At 44.4% G+C, this 16,496-nt stretch overlaps 1 protein-coding gene across 1 annotated transcript in view; it reads right to left on the bottom strand.

Moving 5' to 3' along the window:
* gbe1b (glucan (1,4-alpha-), branching enzyme 1b) overlaps positions 1-16,496 on the bottom strand; it is a 250,919-nt gene that overhangs the window by 190,073 nt on the left and 44,350 nt on the right. The window contains exon 4 of the mRNA XM_084143478.1: positions 6,062-6,187. Coding sequence (XP_083999604.1) covers positions 6,062-6,187 — 126 coding nt within the window. The remainder of the gene's footprint in view (positions 1-6,061; positions 6,188-16,496) is intronic.

Consider the following 16,496-nt stretch of genomic DNA (forward strand, 5'->3'; position numbering starts at 1 on the left):
CGACTCCCCCCATCCTGAGCGAGTCTGGATCACCCCTCATCCTCAAACTGCCCTGCAGACGAGCAGCCCCAAGAGGATAGCCACACATATGCCCAGGCCGTGAGCAGAGAAAAGGCCCAAAACCCACTAATACAACCATCCAAGACCCATCCTGCGACCTAAGAGGTATGTATCAGATGCTCAACACGCTCTGCTCACAGCTACTGTAATGGCCCGGTCCTAAACCACACGAAAACAACACTAGACACGCATCCTGGAATATACAAGGTCTGAGGTCATCTGCCTTTGGCCTAAAGAGCAGGAACCCAGACTTCATTAAGGAAATTGGAAATACAGACATTGTCATCCTACAAGAAACATGGTATAGAGGAGACGGACCCACTGGTTGCCCTCTAGGTTACAGAGCTGGTAGTGCCATCCACCAAACTACCATGTGTGAAACAGGGAAGAGATTTAGGGGGTATGCTAATTTGGTATATGCAAATAGTCTGGGTAGCCATTTTATTAGCTGTTCAGCAGTCTTATGGCTTGGGGGTAGAAGCTGTTAAGAAGCATTTTGGACCTAGACTTGGCACTCCAGTACCTCTTGCCATGCGGTAGCAGAGAGAACAGTCTATGACTAGGGTGGCTGGAGTCTTCTGCATTATTTAGGGCCTTCCTCTGACACCGCCTGGTATAGAGGTCCTGAATGGCAGGAAGCTTAGCCCCAGTGAAGTACTGGGCCGTACGCACTACCCTCTGTAGCGACTTGCGGTCAGAGGCCAAGCAGTTGCCATACCAGGTGGTGATGCAACCAGTCAGGATGCTCTCGATGGTGCAGCTGTAGAAATTTTGAGGATCTGAGGACCCATGCCAAATCATTTCAGTCTCTTGAGGGGTAATAGGCGTTGTCGTGCCTTCTTCATGACTGTCTTGGTGTGTTTGGACCATGATAGTTTGTTGGTAATATGGACACCAAGGAACTTGAAGCTCTCAACCTGCTCCACTACAGCCCCGTCGATGAGAATGGGGGCGTGCTCGGCCCTCCTTTTCCTGTAGTCCACGATCAACGCCTTTGTCTTGATCACGTTGAGAGAGAGGTTGTTGTCCTGGTACCACATTGCAAGGTCTCTGACCTCCTCCCTATAGGCTGTCTCATCATTGTCGGTGATCAGGCCTACCACCGTTGTGCTGTCGGCAAACTTAATGATGGTGTTGGTGTCGTGCTTGGCCACGCAGTCATGAGTGAACAGGGAGTACAGGAGGGGACTAAGCACGCACCCCTGAGGGGCCCCCGTGTTGAGGATCAGCGTGGCAGATGTGTTGTTGCCTACCCTTACCACCTGGGGACAGCCCATCAGGAAGTCCAGGATCCAGTTGCAGAGGGAGGTGTTTAGTCCCAGGGTCCTTAGTTAGTGATGAGCTTTGAGAACTCTATGGTGCATTAGTCAATGAACAGCATTCTCACGGAGGTGTTCCTTTTGTCCAGGTGAGAAAGGCGTGCAATATAGCTTGTTACCTGTATAAAAGACACCTGTCCACAGAAGCAATCAATTAATCAGATTCCAAACTCTCCACCATGACCAAGACCAAAGAGCTCTCCAAGGATGTCAGGGATAATATTGTAAACCTGGAATGGGCTACAAGACCATCGCCAAGCAGCTTGGTGAGAAGGTGACAACAGTTGGTGCGATTATTTGCAAATGGAAGAAACACAAAATAACTGTCAATCTCCCTCGGCCTGGGGCTCCATGCAAGATCTCACCTCGTGGAGTTGCAATGATCATGAGAACGGTGAGGAATCAGCCCAGAACTACACGGGAGGATCTTGTCAATGATCTCAAGGCAGCTGGGACCATAGTCACCAAGAAAACAATTGGTAACACAGTACGCCGTAAAGGACTGAAATCCTGCAGCGCCCGCAAGGTCCCCCTGCTCAAGAAAGCACATATACAGGCCCGTCTAAAGTTTGCCAATGAACATCTGAATGATTCAGAGGAGAACTGGGTGAAAGTGTTGTGTTCAGATGAGAAAAAAATCAAACTCTTTGCCATCAACTCAACTCGCCGTGTTTGGAGGAGGAGGAATGCTGCCTATGACCCCAAGAACACCATCCCCACCGTCAAACATGGAGGTGGAAACATTATGCTTTGGGGGTGTTTTTCTGCTAAGGACAACTTCACCGCATCAAAGGGACGATGGACAGGTACCGTCAAATCTTGGGTGAGAACCTCCTTCCCTCAGCCAGGGCATTGAAAATGGGTCGTGGATGGGTATTCCAGCATGACAATGACCCAAAACACACAGCCAAGACAACAAAGGAGTGGCTCAAGAAGAAGCACATTAAGGTCCTGGAGTGGCCTAGCCAGTCTCCAGACATTAATCCCATAGAAAATCTGTGGAGGGAGCTGAAGGTTCGAGTTGCCAAACGTCAGCCTCGAAACCTTAATGACTTACAGAAGATCTGCAAAGAAGAATGGAACGAAATTCCTCCTGAGATGTGTGCAAACCTGGTGGCCAACTACAATAAACATCTGACCTCTGTGATTGCCAACAAGGGTTTTGCCACCAAGTACTAAGTCATGTTTTGCAGAGGGGTCAAATACTTATTTCCCTCATTAAAATGCAAATACATTTATAACATTTCTGACATGCGTTTTTCTGGATTTTGTTGTTGTTATTCTGTCTCTCACTGTTCAAATAAACCTACCATTAAAATTATAGACTGATCATGTCTTTGTCAGTGGGCAAACTTACAAAATCAGCAGGGGATCAAATACTTTTTCCCCCTCACTGTACATGATCAATTACACATTTTAGAATCAGCTACTGAAGACTACGATAACCCACTGGATTCTAAAATTACATTGAATGAACTACAGGACAAAATACAAACCCTCCAACCCAAAAAGGCCTGTGGTGTTGATGGAATACTAAATGAAATGATAAAATATACAGACCACATATTTGGAACCAAGGACCGATCACCCCAATCCACAAAAGTGGAGACAAATTAGATCCCAATAACTACCGTGGGATATGCGTCAACAGCAACCTTAGTGCAGAGGATTTTCCCATCATTAACAGCAGACTCCTACATTTCCTGAGCAAATGTCAAATTGGCTTTTTACCAAATTACCCATACGACAGACCACGTATTCACCCTGCACACCCTAATATACAAAACAAACAAACCAAAACAAAGGTGAAGTCTTCTCATGCTTTGTTCACTTCAAAAAAGCTTTGACTCAATTTGGCATGAGGGTCTACTATACAAATGGATGGAAATCAGTGTTGGGGGAAAAACATAAAATCCATGTACACAAACAACAAGTGTGCGGTTAAAATTGGCAAAAAAAACACACTTTTTCTTCCACAGGGCCGTGGGGTGAGACAGGGATGAAGCTTGAGCGCCACCCTCTTCAACATATATATCAACGAATTGGTGAGGGCACTAGAACAGTCTGCAGCACTCGGCCTCACGCTACTAGAATCTGAAATCAAAAGTATTCTGTTTGCTTACGATCTGGTGCTTCTGTCCCCAACCAAGGAGGGCCAACAGCAGCACTTAGATCTTCTGCACAGATTCTGTCAGACCTGGGCCCTGACAGTACATTTCAGAAAGACAAAAATAACAGTGTTTCAAAAAAGGGCCAGTTGCCAGAACCACAAATACAAAATTCCATCCTTCCAGTTGCCCTAGAGCACACAAAAAACTATACGTACTTCAGCCTTAACATCAGCACCAAAGATAACTTCCACAAAGCTGTGAACGATCTGAGAGGCAAGAAGGGCCTTCTACACCATCAAAAGGAACATAAAATTCGACATCCCACGTAGGATCTGGCTCACCAACCAAGAACTCACAAAATGGGTCAAACACCAAATTGAGACTGCATGCAAAATTCTGCAAAAGCAGAATACTCTGACCAATGTGACAGACCCAAAATTAAGGAAAGCTTTGTTCGGTGAGCATAGCATTGCTATTGAGAGAAGCCGCCGTAGGCAGACCTGGCTCTCAAGAGAAGACAGGCTATGTGCACACCGCCCACAAAATGAGGTGGAAACTGAGCTGCACTTCCTAACTTCCTGCCAAATGTATGACCATATTAGAGACACATATTAGAGACACAGATTACACAGACCCACAAAGAATTAGAAAACAAATCCAATTTTGGATAAATCCCATTTCTATTGGATGAAATACCACAGTGTGCCATCACAGCAGCAAGATGTGTGACCTGTTGCCAGAAGAAAAGGGCAACCCGTGAAGAACAAACACCATTCTAAATACAACCCATATTTATGTTTATTTATTTTCCCTTTTGTACTTTAACTATTTGCACATTGTTACAACACTGTATATAGACATAATATGACGTTTGAAATGTCTTTATTCTTTTGGAACCTTTGTGAGTGTAATGTTTACTGTTAATTTCTGATAGTTTATTTCACTTTTGTTTACCATCTACTTCACTTGCTTTGGCAATGTAAACATATGTTTTCCCATGCCAATAAAGCCCTTTGAATTTAGAGAGAGGCCAACTGTCACCTAATTAAAATGGAGGAAATAACAGTGGTCATTAAAACACTTTGGATGTGTCCCAAATGGCACCCTATTCACTACAAATGGCACCCTATTCACTACAAATGGCACCCTATTCACTACAAATGGCACCCTATTCACTACAAATGGCACCCTATTCACTACAAATGGCACCCTATTCACTACAAATGGCACCCTATTCACTACAAATGGCACCCTATTCACTACAAATGGCACCCTATTCACTACAAAGGGGACTACTTTTGACCATAGGGCATAGGGTGCCATTTACATTTACATTTTAGTCATTTAGCAGACGCTCTTATCCAGAGAGTGCATACATTAATTTGTGTAGTTTTCTTTATGCATACTGCCCCCCCCCCCCCCCGGTGGGAATCGAACCCACAACCCTGGCGTTGCAAACGCCATGCTCTACCAACTGAGCTACATCCCTGCCAGCCATTCCCTCCCCTACCCTGGACGACGCTTGGCCAATTGTGCGCCGCCCCATGGGTCTCCCGGTCGCGGCCGGCTACGACAGAGCCTGGATTCGAACCAGGATCTCTAGTGGCACAGCTAGCACTGCGATGCAGTGCCTTAGACCACTGCGCCACTCGGGAGATATTTGGGACAAAACTTTTCATTATTTTGGTCTGCCTGCTCTTCTGCTGAGGGAGGACAGACACCATGCATCCCCTCCCCTACATACTGACACCAAGCGTCGAACGCAGACTCAATAACACCAGCTATTGCTGTAGAATAGACATTGTATGTGAATGAGTTCCCCCGTTGAAAACCATTATGAATGATTAGGTTGACGGTGAGGACGTGATGCAGGTTTGTCTGGGACGGGGAGTGTTTCTTGGCTTCCTCACTGATGATAGGAGATCTTGTAAAGAACTTATAATTTACAATATGTGAAGTTTGGAGGCCAGTGTCAAAGTAGACAGTATAACTTACTAGATAAGGTTGAGGAGGACGTCAATACTTACTAGATAAGGTTGAGGAGGACGTCAATACTTAATAGATAAGGTTGAGGAGGACGTCAATACTTACTAGGTAAGGTTGAGGAGGACGTCAATACTTACTAGGTAAGGTTGAGGAGGACGTCAATACTTACTAGGTAAGGTTGAGGAGGACTTCAATACTTAATAGATAAGGTTGAGGAGGACGTCAATACTTACTAGGTAAGGTTGAGGAGGACTTCAATACTTACTAGGTAAGGTTGAGGAGGACTTCAATACTTACTAGATAAGGTTGAGGAGGACGTCAATACTTACTAGGTAAGGTTGAGGAGGACGTCAATACTTACTAGATAAGGTTGAGGAGGACGTCAATACTTACTAGGTAAGGTTGAGGAGGACTTCAATACTTACTAGATAAGGTTGAGGAGGACTTCAGTACTTACTAGATAAGGTTGAGGAGGACGTCAATACTTACTAGATAAGGTTGAGGAGGACGTCAATACTTACTAGGTAAGGTTGAGGAGGACTTCAATACTTACTAGATAAGGTTGAGGAGGACTTCAGTACTTACTAGATAAGGTTGAGGAGGGTCCCAGTGGACCCAGTCATAGATCACTTGTTTCTCTGCCTGAGTGGCGTACTTGGCCCAAGGTGAAATGCGGTACAGACGCTCCCCTTTCTTAGTGTGGACCACCACCTGCAGGGAGACAAGACAGGTGGCAGGTGACACAGAGGTTAGAGCAGTCGCAACAAAGACACAGGGGTTGCGTCCCAATTGGCACCCTGTTCCATTTATAGTGCACTACTTTTGACCACGGCCCATAGGGACTATGGGAATAGGAATAGGGTGCCATTTGGGACTCAGCACCTGATCCTTTTGCCCGGTATTGTAGGTATACAGTGTAAAGATACAATTCCCAAAGAAAATGACTACAGAGACAGTGAAGTGAGGACAAAGAAGACAGGCTTTCAAAACATATGGACAATGTAAGGGCATTACCTGGGAGACAACACAGATGACTGGGGTTAAAGGTTAGAAGAAGTCACAACAAACACACAAGGAGAGGGTCATCAAAATAAAGACTGAAGGTAAAACATAGGAAGAACGGTAGCGCATTCAGAATATAGAAATGTTGTGCAGACCACCTGGGAAATAAGACTGATGACTAGGGTTAGAATTAGGTCAGACCCAGTCAACAACTTAATCTCGTCCACCATCTCTTTCGAACCGTCTGGTTTCACAGCATCTCAGAAAGGGACTTGAATGGAGCCTATGACAGAGCGGGGAAAACTCCCGCTGGACTTTCATTGGCTAATCTCTCAGTCCATCAGCATCTAGCACAGAGGTGTCAAACTCATTCCACGGAGGACCGAGTGTCTGCGGGTTTTCGCTCCGCCCTTGGACTTGATTGATGAATTAAGGTCACTAATTAGTAAGGAACTCCCCTCACCTGGATGTCTAGGTTTTAATTGAAAGGAAAAACCAAAAACCAGCAGACACAAGGCCCTGCATGGAATGAGTTTGACACCCCTGATATAGCATAACCCCTCTACATTGTGGGTTTCAAAGCGCGAGCAGCGCATGTGACTTAGGCTAAACAAGGAAGTGAGTTAGGGAAAGTATGCATCTTAGAACTAGTTCACATATAAACTTTATATGCCCAAACTCAGAATCAAATTGGGCTTCCCCAAAATAATATGGTCGCTGTAATAGAACATGTATTTTGATTGGCAATTTTCTGCATTTTTTAAAGTCCCATCTAATACAGCTGTAGCAGTCTCTCTCTCTCTCTCTCTCTCCCACCTCAAATTTAACCCACAGCCATTTCAAGTCCCACTTTGTTGCACAGTGTTTCCAGGCTCTATTTGTGGTAGAAAAATGAGCCTGGGGACAAGGTTAGTCAACAACAAAGACACATGGGAAAGCCAGGTCATGCAAAACAGACACAGAGTCAGGACTATCCAACAACACAGACGCCGAGTCAGGACTATCCAACAACACAGAGACTGAGTCAGGACTATCCAACAACACACAGACACAGAGTCAGGACTATTCAACAGCACAGACACAGAGTCAGGACTATTCAACAGCACAGAGACTGAATCAGGACTATCCAACAACACAGACACCGAGTCAGGACTATTCAACAGCACAGAGACTGAGTCAGGACTATCCAACAACACAGACACTGAGTCAGGACTATCCAACACAGACACCGAGTCAGGACTATCCAACAACACACAGACCGAGTCAGGACTATACAACAACACAGACACCGAGTCAGGACTATCCAACAACACACAGACTGAGTGAGGACTATTCAACAATACAGAGAATGAGTCAGGACTATTCAACAGCACATAGATTGAGTCAGGACTATTCAACAGCACATAGATTGAGTCAGGACTATTCAACAGCATGTAGACTGAGTCAGGACTATTCAACAGCAGGTAGACTGAGTCAGGACTATTCAACAATACAGAGACTGAGTCAGGACTATTCAACAATACAGAGACTGAGTCAGGACTATTCTACAATACAGAGACTGAGTCAGGACTATTCTACAATACAGAGACTGAGTCAGGACTATTCTACAATACAGAGAATGAGTCAGGACTATTCTACAATACAGAGACTGAGTCAGGACTATTCAACAGCGCAGAGACTGAGTCAGGACTATTCACAATACAGAGAATGAGTCAGGACTATTCAACAGCACGTAGACTGGGTCAGGACTATTCAACAGCACGTAGACTGAGTCAGGACTATTCAACAGCAGGTAGACTGAGTCAGGACTATTCAACAATACAGAGACTGAGTCAGGACTATTCAACAATACAGAGACTGAGTCAGGACTATTCAACAATACAGAGACTGAGTAAAGACTATTCAACAATACAGAGAATGAGTCAGGACTATTCAACAGCACGTAGACTGAGTCAGGACTATTCAACAGCACGTAGACTGAGTCAGGACTATTCAACAGCAGGTAGACTGAGTCAGGACTATTCAACAATACAGAGACTGAGTCAGGACTATTCAACAATACAGAGAGTGAGTCAGGACTATTCAACAATACAGAGAATGAGTCAGGACTATTCTACAATACAGAGACTGAGTCAGGACTATTCAACAGCGCAGAGACTGAGTCAGGACTATTCACAATACAGAGAAAGGTCCCAAATGACACACTATTCCCTACATAGTGCACTACATCTGACAAGAGCCAGGGCTATAGACGGTGCACTGTACAGGGAACAGGGTGTCAATTGGGATGAAACCAGGCCTTCCTCAGTAGAAAATGAAGGGATGGAGAGATGAAGAGATGAGGGATGGAGAGATGGAGGAATGGAGGGATGGAGATATGGAGGGATGGAGGAATGGAGAGATGGAGGGACGGAGATATGGAGAGATGGAGGGATGGAGGGAAGGAGATATGGAGGGAAGGAGATATGGAGGGATGAAGATATGGAGAGATGGAGGGATGGAGGGATGGAGGGATGGAGATATGGAGGGATGGAGGGATGGAGGGACGAAGATATGGAGAGATGGAGGGATGGAGGGAAGGAGATATGGAGGGAAGGAGATATGGAGGGATGAAGATATGGAGAGATGGAGGGATGGAGGGATGGAGGGATGGAGATATGGAGGGATGGAGGGATGGAGGGACGAAGATATGGAGAGATGGAGGGATGGAGATATGGAGGGATGGAGGGATGGAGGGACGAAGATATGGAGAGATGGAGGGATGGAGATATGGAGGGATGGAGGGACGAAGATATGGAGAGATGGAGGGATGGAGGGATGGAGAGATGGAGAGATGGAGGGATGGAGGAATGGAGAGATGGAGGGATGGAGGGACGAAGATATGGAGAGATGGAGGGATGGAGGGACGAAGATATGGAGAGATGGAGGGATGGAGGGAAGAAAGAAGGGATGGTAGATGGCAGTCTGAGGAGAGCTTTGACATTGTCACAAATCAACAATAGCTTCCAGGCCTCCTGTGCTCCAGAGTGTGTGTGTGTGTATAATTTACAGCATATGCATGCATGTGCTGTAAATTTTTCTTAGAAAATAGCTGACTCTCTGTTTCATCCATCTGCCACAAAGAAAATGGTGCAGGCTGTTCAATGTGCACTTTTCATTGTCAGTCCATCAAGGAAAACCATTCCACTTCCATCAAAGCTGCGCCCTCCTCCACCATCCCTCATCCACTACTCACCTCATCCCTTTCTCCCCTCATCCCTCTATCACCTCATCCCTTTCTCCCCTCATCCCTCCTAATCCCTCATCCCTCTATCACCTCATCCCTTTCTCCCCTCATCCCTCCTAATCCCTCATCCCTCTATCACCTCATCCCTTTCTCCCCTCATCCCTCCTAATCCCTCATCCCCTCATCCCTCTATCCCCTCATCCCTTTCTCCCCTCATCCCTCCTAATCCCTCATCCCTCCTAATCCCTCATCCCTCTATCACCTCATCCCTTTCTCCCCTCATCCCTCCTAATCCCTCATCCCTCCTAATCCCTCATCCCTCTATCACCTCATCCCTTTCTCCCCTCATCCCTCCTAATCCCTCATCCCTCTATCACCTCATCCCTTTCTCCCCTCATCCCTCCTAATCCCTCATCCCTCCTAATCCCTCAATCACCTCATCCCTTTCTCCCCTCATCCCTCCTAATCCCTCATCCCTCCTAATCCCTCATCCCTTTCTCCCCTCATCCCTCTATCACCTCATCCCTTTCTCCCCTCCCTCCCTCCCTCCCTCCCTCCCCCCCCTCATACCTCCCTCTCTCCCTCTCCTCATCCCTCCCTCCCTCCCTCCCTCCCCCCCTCATACCTCCCTCTCTCCCTCCCTCATCCCTCCCTCCCCTCCCTCTCTCTCTCCCCCTCTCCTCATCCCTCCCTCTCTCTCCCTCCCTCTCCTCATCCCTCCCTCTCTCCCTCCCCTCTCTCTCCCTCCCCTCATCCCCCCCTCTCTCCCTCCCCTCATCCCCCCCTCTCTCCCTCCCCCTGTCGTTCTTTTCCAGCCCCCCCGATTTAATAGTAAGTGTGTGTGTGTGTGTGTGTGTGTGTGTGTGTGTGTGTGTGTGTGTGTGTGTGTGTGTGTGTGTGTGTGTGTGTGTGTGTGTGTGTGTGTCAGTCTACAGTTATCTTGGGAGTGCCTGCGAGACAAAATCAAGAAAAGTGTTGAGAAATCCATGAATCAGAAGGGAAAGGAAGGTCATTTAATCTTAAACTATGTTATTGGAAGGTCATTTAATCCTAGACGATGTTATTGGCAAATATGGTAAATGGTTCTATAATAGTTATTAATGATAGGTTAACTGACAGGCCTGTCTTTCACATCTCTTGATCTAGGTGAGGGAGGAATGTGTGTGCGTGCGTGCGTGTGTGTGGACTGACTGAGTACCATGTCTTTCCTCCTGCGGTGCTAACGCTGCCGGCTCAGTCACAACATTCCATCTAGAAAGAGAGGGTGTGAGTTCCAACTGGCACACTACTCCCTATGTAGTGCACTACTTGTCCCTAAATAGGAAATAGGGTGCCATTTGGGACGCAGTAAGGGAGTCAGAGAGAGAGAGAGAGAGCAATCTGTGAAAATAAGAAATATAATGTGATCAAAAGAGTAATAATGATACTACCACTGGCTATCATCCATTATTGGTTCTATTAACCAGTCAGTCAATGATACTACCACTGGCTATCATCCATTATTGGTTCTATTAACCAGTCAGTCAATGATACTACCACTGGCTATCCTCCATTATTGGTTCTATTAACCAGTCAGTCAATGATACTACCACTGGCTATCCTCCATTATTGGTTCTATTAACCAGTCAGTCAATGATACTACCACTGGCTATCCTCCATTATTGGTTCTATTAACCAGTCAGTCAATGATACTACCACTGGCTATCATCCATTATTGGTTCTATTAACCAGTCAGTCAATGATACTACCACTGGCTATCCTCCATTATTGGTTCTATTAACCAGTCAGTCAATGATACTACCACTGGCTATCATCCATTATTGGTTCTATTAACCAGTCAGTCAATGATACTACCACTGGCTATCCTCCATTATTGGTTCTATTAACCAGTCAGTCAATGATACTACCACTGGCTATCCTCCATTATTGGTTCTATTAACCAGTCAGTCAATGATACTACCACTGGCTATCCTCCATTATTGGTTCTATTAACCAGTCAGTCAATGATACTACCACTGGCTATCCTCCATTATTGGTTCTATTAACCAGTCAGTCAATGATACTACCACTGGCTATCCTCCATTATTGGTTCTATTAACCAGTCAGTCAATGATACTACCACTGGCTATCATCCATTATTGGTTCTATTAACCAGTCAGTCAATGATACTACCACTGGCTATCATCCATTATTGGTTCTATTAACCAGTCAGTCAATGATACTACCACTGGCTATCATCCATTATTGGTTCTATTAACCAGTCAGTCAATGATACTACCACTGGCTATCATCCATTATTGGTTCTATTAACCAGTCAGTCAATGATACTACCACTGGCTATCATCCATTATTGGTTCTATTAACCAGTCAGTCAATGATACTACCACTGGCTATCCTCCATTATTGGTTCTATTAACCAGTCAGTCAATGATACTACCACTGGCTATCATCCATTATTGGTTCTATTAACCAGTCAGTCAATGATACTACCACTGGCTATCCTCCATTATTGGTTCTATTAACCAGTCAGTCACTCTCCTTTCTGTCCCCGCCAGGGAGAGAGAGAGAGAGAAAGAAAGAGTGAAAGAGAGAGAGAGAAAGAGAGAGTGAGAGTGAGAGTGAGAGTGAGAGTGAGAGTGAGAGAGAGAGGAATTAGAACATAACTAACTCGGACCACCTCTGTGGAAATGACAGCCCCCCGCTGCCACCAGCCTGTGGCCCCTATGTGTGTGTGTGTGTGTGTGTGTGTGTGTGTGTGTGTGTGTGTGTGTGTGTGTGTGTGTGCCACCTGCCTGTAACCCTCCAAACCCCCTCCACCCAGCCAGCCTTCCCCACTGGGCTGCTCTCATTACATGTGGCCCACCTGGGGACAACTAGACCTATTCTGGACCCCCCCATCAACACGCTTCACACTTTGTAAGATTCTAGACAGACAGATAGCTAGCTGAAGAAATGGACTGGTAGGAGGCCGGCGCCATGCTGTGGCCCAAACTGATCCCTATTACCTAAATAGTGCATATTCCCTACGGGCCCAGGTCAAAAGTAGTGTGCTATATAGGGAATAGGAGGCCATTTGGGATGCAGACCATGATGGTCTAGGGAACAGGCACTACAGACTAAATGACTAGAATTAGAGGTGTATTAGAGGGGAGAGTAGGGCAGGGTGGGGTGGGAATCAAAAGCAACTGCTACCTAAGATGCTCTGTGGTAGTGCTACTGTGCTGGAGACTGGCAAATACGATGCTATTTCTCTGGAAACACATTGACAACAGACTTTCAGCATGCTTATAGAGAAGGGCACTCAACACGTACTGCACTGACACAAATGACTGATGATTGGTTTAAAGAAAATGATAATAAGAAGATTGTGGGATCTGTACTGTTAGATTTCAGTTCAGCCTTCAATATTATTGACCATAACCTGTAGTTGAGAACACTTACGTTTTATGGCTTTTTCAACGTCTGCCATATCGTGGATTCAGAGCTATTTATCTAATCGAACTCAGAGGGTTTTCTTTAATGGAAGCTTCTCTCTAATGTCAAACATGCAGGGTGTGGTGTACTGCAGGGCAGCTCTCTAGTCAATGACCTGCCACTGGCAGTAAACAAAGCCAGTGCGTCCGTGTATGCTGATGATTCAACCATATACGTGTCAACAACCACAGATAATGAAGTCACTGAAACCCTTAAAGGAGTTGCAGTCAGTTTTGGAACAGGTTCCCAGTAAAAAATAAATAAAAAATCTCTAAAACTAAGAGCATTGCATTTGGTACAAATCATTCCCTAAGTTCTAGACCTCAGCTGAATATGGTAATGAATGGTGTGGCTGTTGAACAAGTTGAGGAGACTAAAATTACCTGGTGTTACCTTAGATTGTAAACTGTCATGATCAAAACGTATACTGTAGATTCAATGGTTGTAAAGATTGGGAGAGGTCTGTCCATAATAAAAAGAGATGCTCTGCTTTTTTGACATCCCACTCCTAAAAGCAGAAAGACCTAGTTAAGCTGCAGCTGGCCCAAAAACAGAGCGGCACGTCTCGCTCTTCATTGTACCATCTCATATTGCTCAAATGAACAGGAAACCTGTTTATTTTTATTTTTTTATTAATGATGAAGCAACACCTCTCCCCTACTAGATATTGTGTGTGTACGTATTGATATTTGAAATGTATGTAGTTCTGTCCTTGAGCTGTTCTTGTCTATTAATGTTCTGTATTATGTCATGTTTCATGTTTTGTGTGGACCCCAGGAAGAGTAGCTGCTGCTTTCGCAACAGCTAATGGGGATCCTAATCAAATACCAAAACACCAATTGGAAGCGTATTAGAGGAGGAAGCAGGGAGGCAGCAGGCAGGGGTGGGGGGGAGAGGAATACAAACTATAACTGCTGTTCTTATACTACAATATTATATAGTATCATGTAAGTTAAGCTGATCTTATACTACAATATTATATAGTATCATGTAAGTTAAGCTGTTCTTATACTACAATATTATATAGTATCATGTAAGTTAAGCTGATCTTATACTACAATATTATATAGTATCATGTAAGTTAAGCTGATCTTATACTACAATATTATATAGTATCATGTAAGTTAAGCTGATCTTATACTACAATATTATATAGTATCATGTAAGTTAAGCTGATCTTATACTACAATATTATATAGTATCATGTAAGTTAAGCTGATCTTATACTACAATATTATATAGTATCATGTAAATTAAGCTGATCTTATACTACAATATTATATAGTATCATGTAAGTTAAGCTGATCATATACTACAATATTATATAGTATAATGTACAGTGAGGGAAAAAAGTATTTGATCCCCTGCTGATTTTGTATGTTTGCCCACTGACAAAGAAATGATCAGTCTATAATTTAATGGTAGGTTTATTTGAACAGTGAAAAACAGAATTACAACAAAAAAATCCAGAAAAACACATGTAAAAAATGTTATGAATTGATTTGCATTTTAATGAGGGAAATAAGTATTTGACCCCCTCTCAAATCAGGAAGATTTCTGTCTCCCAGGTGTCTTTTATACAGGTAACGAGCTGAGATTAGGAGCACACTCTTAAAGGGAGTGCTCCTAATCTCAGCTTGTTACCTGTATAAAAAGACACCTGTCCACAGAAGCAATCAATCAATCAGATTCCAAACTCTCCACCATGGCCAAGACCAAAGAGCTCTCCAACGATGTCAGGGACAAGATTGTAGACCTACACAAGGCTGGAATGGGCTACAAGACCATCGCCAAGCAGCTTGGTGAGAAGGTGACAACAGTTGGTACGATTATTCGCAAATGGAAGAAACACAAAAGACCTGTCAATCTCCCTCGGCCTGGGGCTCCATGCAAGATCTCAACTCGTGGAGTTGCAATGATCATGAGAACGGTGAGGAATCAGCCCAGAACTACACGGGAGGATCTTGACAATGATCTCAAGGCAGCTGGGACCATAGTCACCAAGCAAACAATTGGTAACACACTATGCCGTGAAGGACTGAAATCCTGCAGCGCCCGCAAGGTCCCCCTGCTCAAGAAAGCACATATACATGCTCGTCTGAAGTTTGCCAATGAACATCTGAATGATTCAGAGGAGAACTGGGTGAAAGTGTTGTGGTCAGATGAGACCAAAATGGAGCTCTTTGGCATCAACTCAACTCGCCGTGTTTGGAGGAGGAGGAATGCTGCCTATGACCCCAAGAACACCATCCCCACCGTCAAACATGGAGGTGGAAACATTATGCTTTGGGGGTGTTTTTCTGCTAAGGGGACATGACATCTTCACCGCATCAAAGGGACGATGGACGGGGCCATGTACCGTCAAATCTTGGGTGAGAACCTCCTTCCCTCAGCCAGGGCATTGAAAATTGGTTGTGGATGGGTATTCCAGCATGACAATGACCCAAAACACACGGCCAAGGCAACAAAGGAGTGGCTCAAGAAGAAGCACATTAAGTTCCTGGAGTGGCCTAGCCAGTCTCCAGACCTTAATCCCATAGAAAATCTGTGGAGGGAGCTGAAGGTTCGAGTTGCCAAACGTCAGGCTCGAAACCTTAATGACTTGGAGAAGATCTGCAAAGAGGAGTGGGACAAAATCCCTCCTGAGATGTGTGCAAACCTGGTGGCCAACTACAAGAAACATCTGACCTCTGTGATTGCCAACAAGGGTTTTGCCACCAAGTACTAAGTCATGTTTTGCAGAAGGGTCAAATACTTATTTCCCTCATTAAAATGCAAATCAATTCATAACATTTTTGACATGCATTTTTCTGGATTTTGTTGTTGTTATTCTGTCTCTCACTGTTCAAATAAACCTTCCATTAAAATTATAGACTGATCATGTCTTTGTCAGTGGGCAAACGTACAAAATCAGCAGGGGATCTAATACTTTTTTCCCCTCACTGTAAGTGAAGCTGCCCTGGTACTACAATATTATATAGTATCATGTAAGTTAAGCTGCCCTGGTATTACAGTACAATATTATATAGTATCATGTAAGTTAAGCTGCCCTGGTATTACAGTACAATATTATATAGTATCATGTAAGTTAAGCTGATCTTATACTACAATATTATATAGTATCATGTAAGTTAAGTTGCCCTGGTATTACAGTATAATATTGTATAGTATCATGTAAGTTAAGCTGCCCTAGTACTACAATATTATATAGTATCATGTAAATTAAGCTGCCCTAGTACTACAATATTATATAGTATCATGTAAATTAAGCTGCCCTAGTACTACAATATTATATAGCATCATGTAAATTAAGCTGCC

Source organism: Coregonus lavaretus (genome assembly GCF_964263955.1).
Source record: "Coregonus lavaretus genome assembly, chromosome: 26".
Classification (NCBI taxonomy): Eukaryota; Metazoa; Chordata; class Actinopteri; order Salmoniformes; family Salmonidae; genus Coregonus; species Coregonus lavaretus.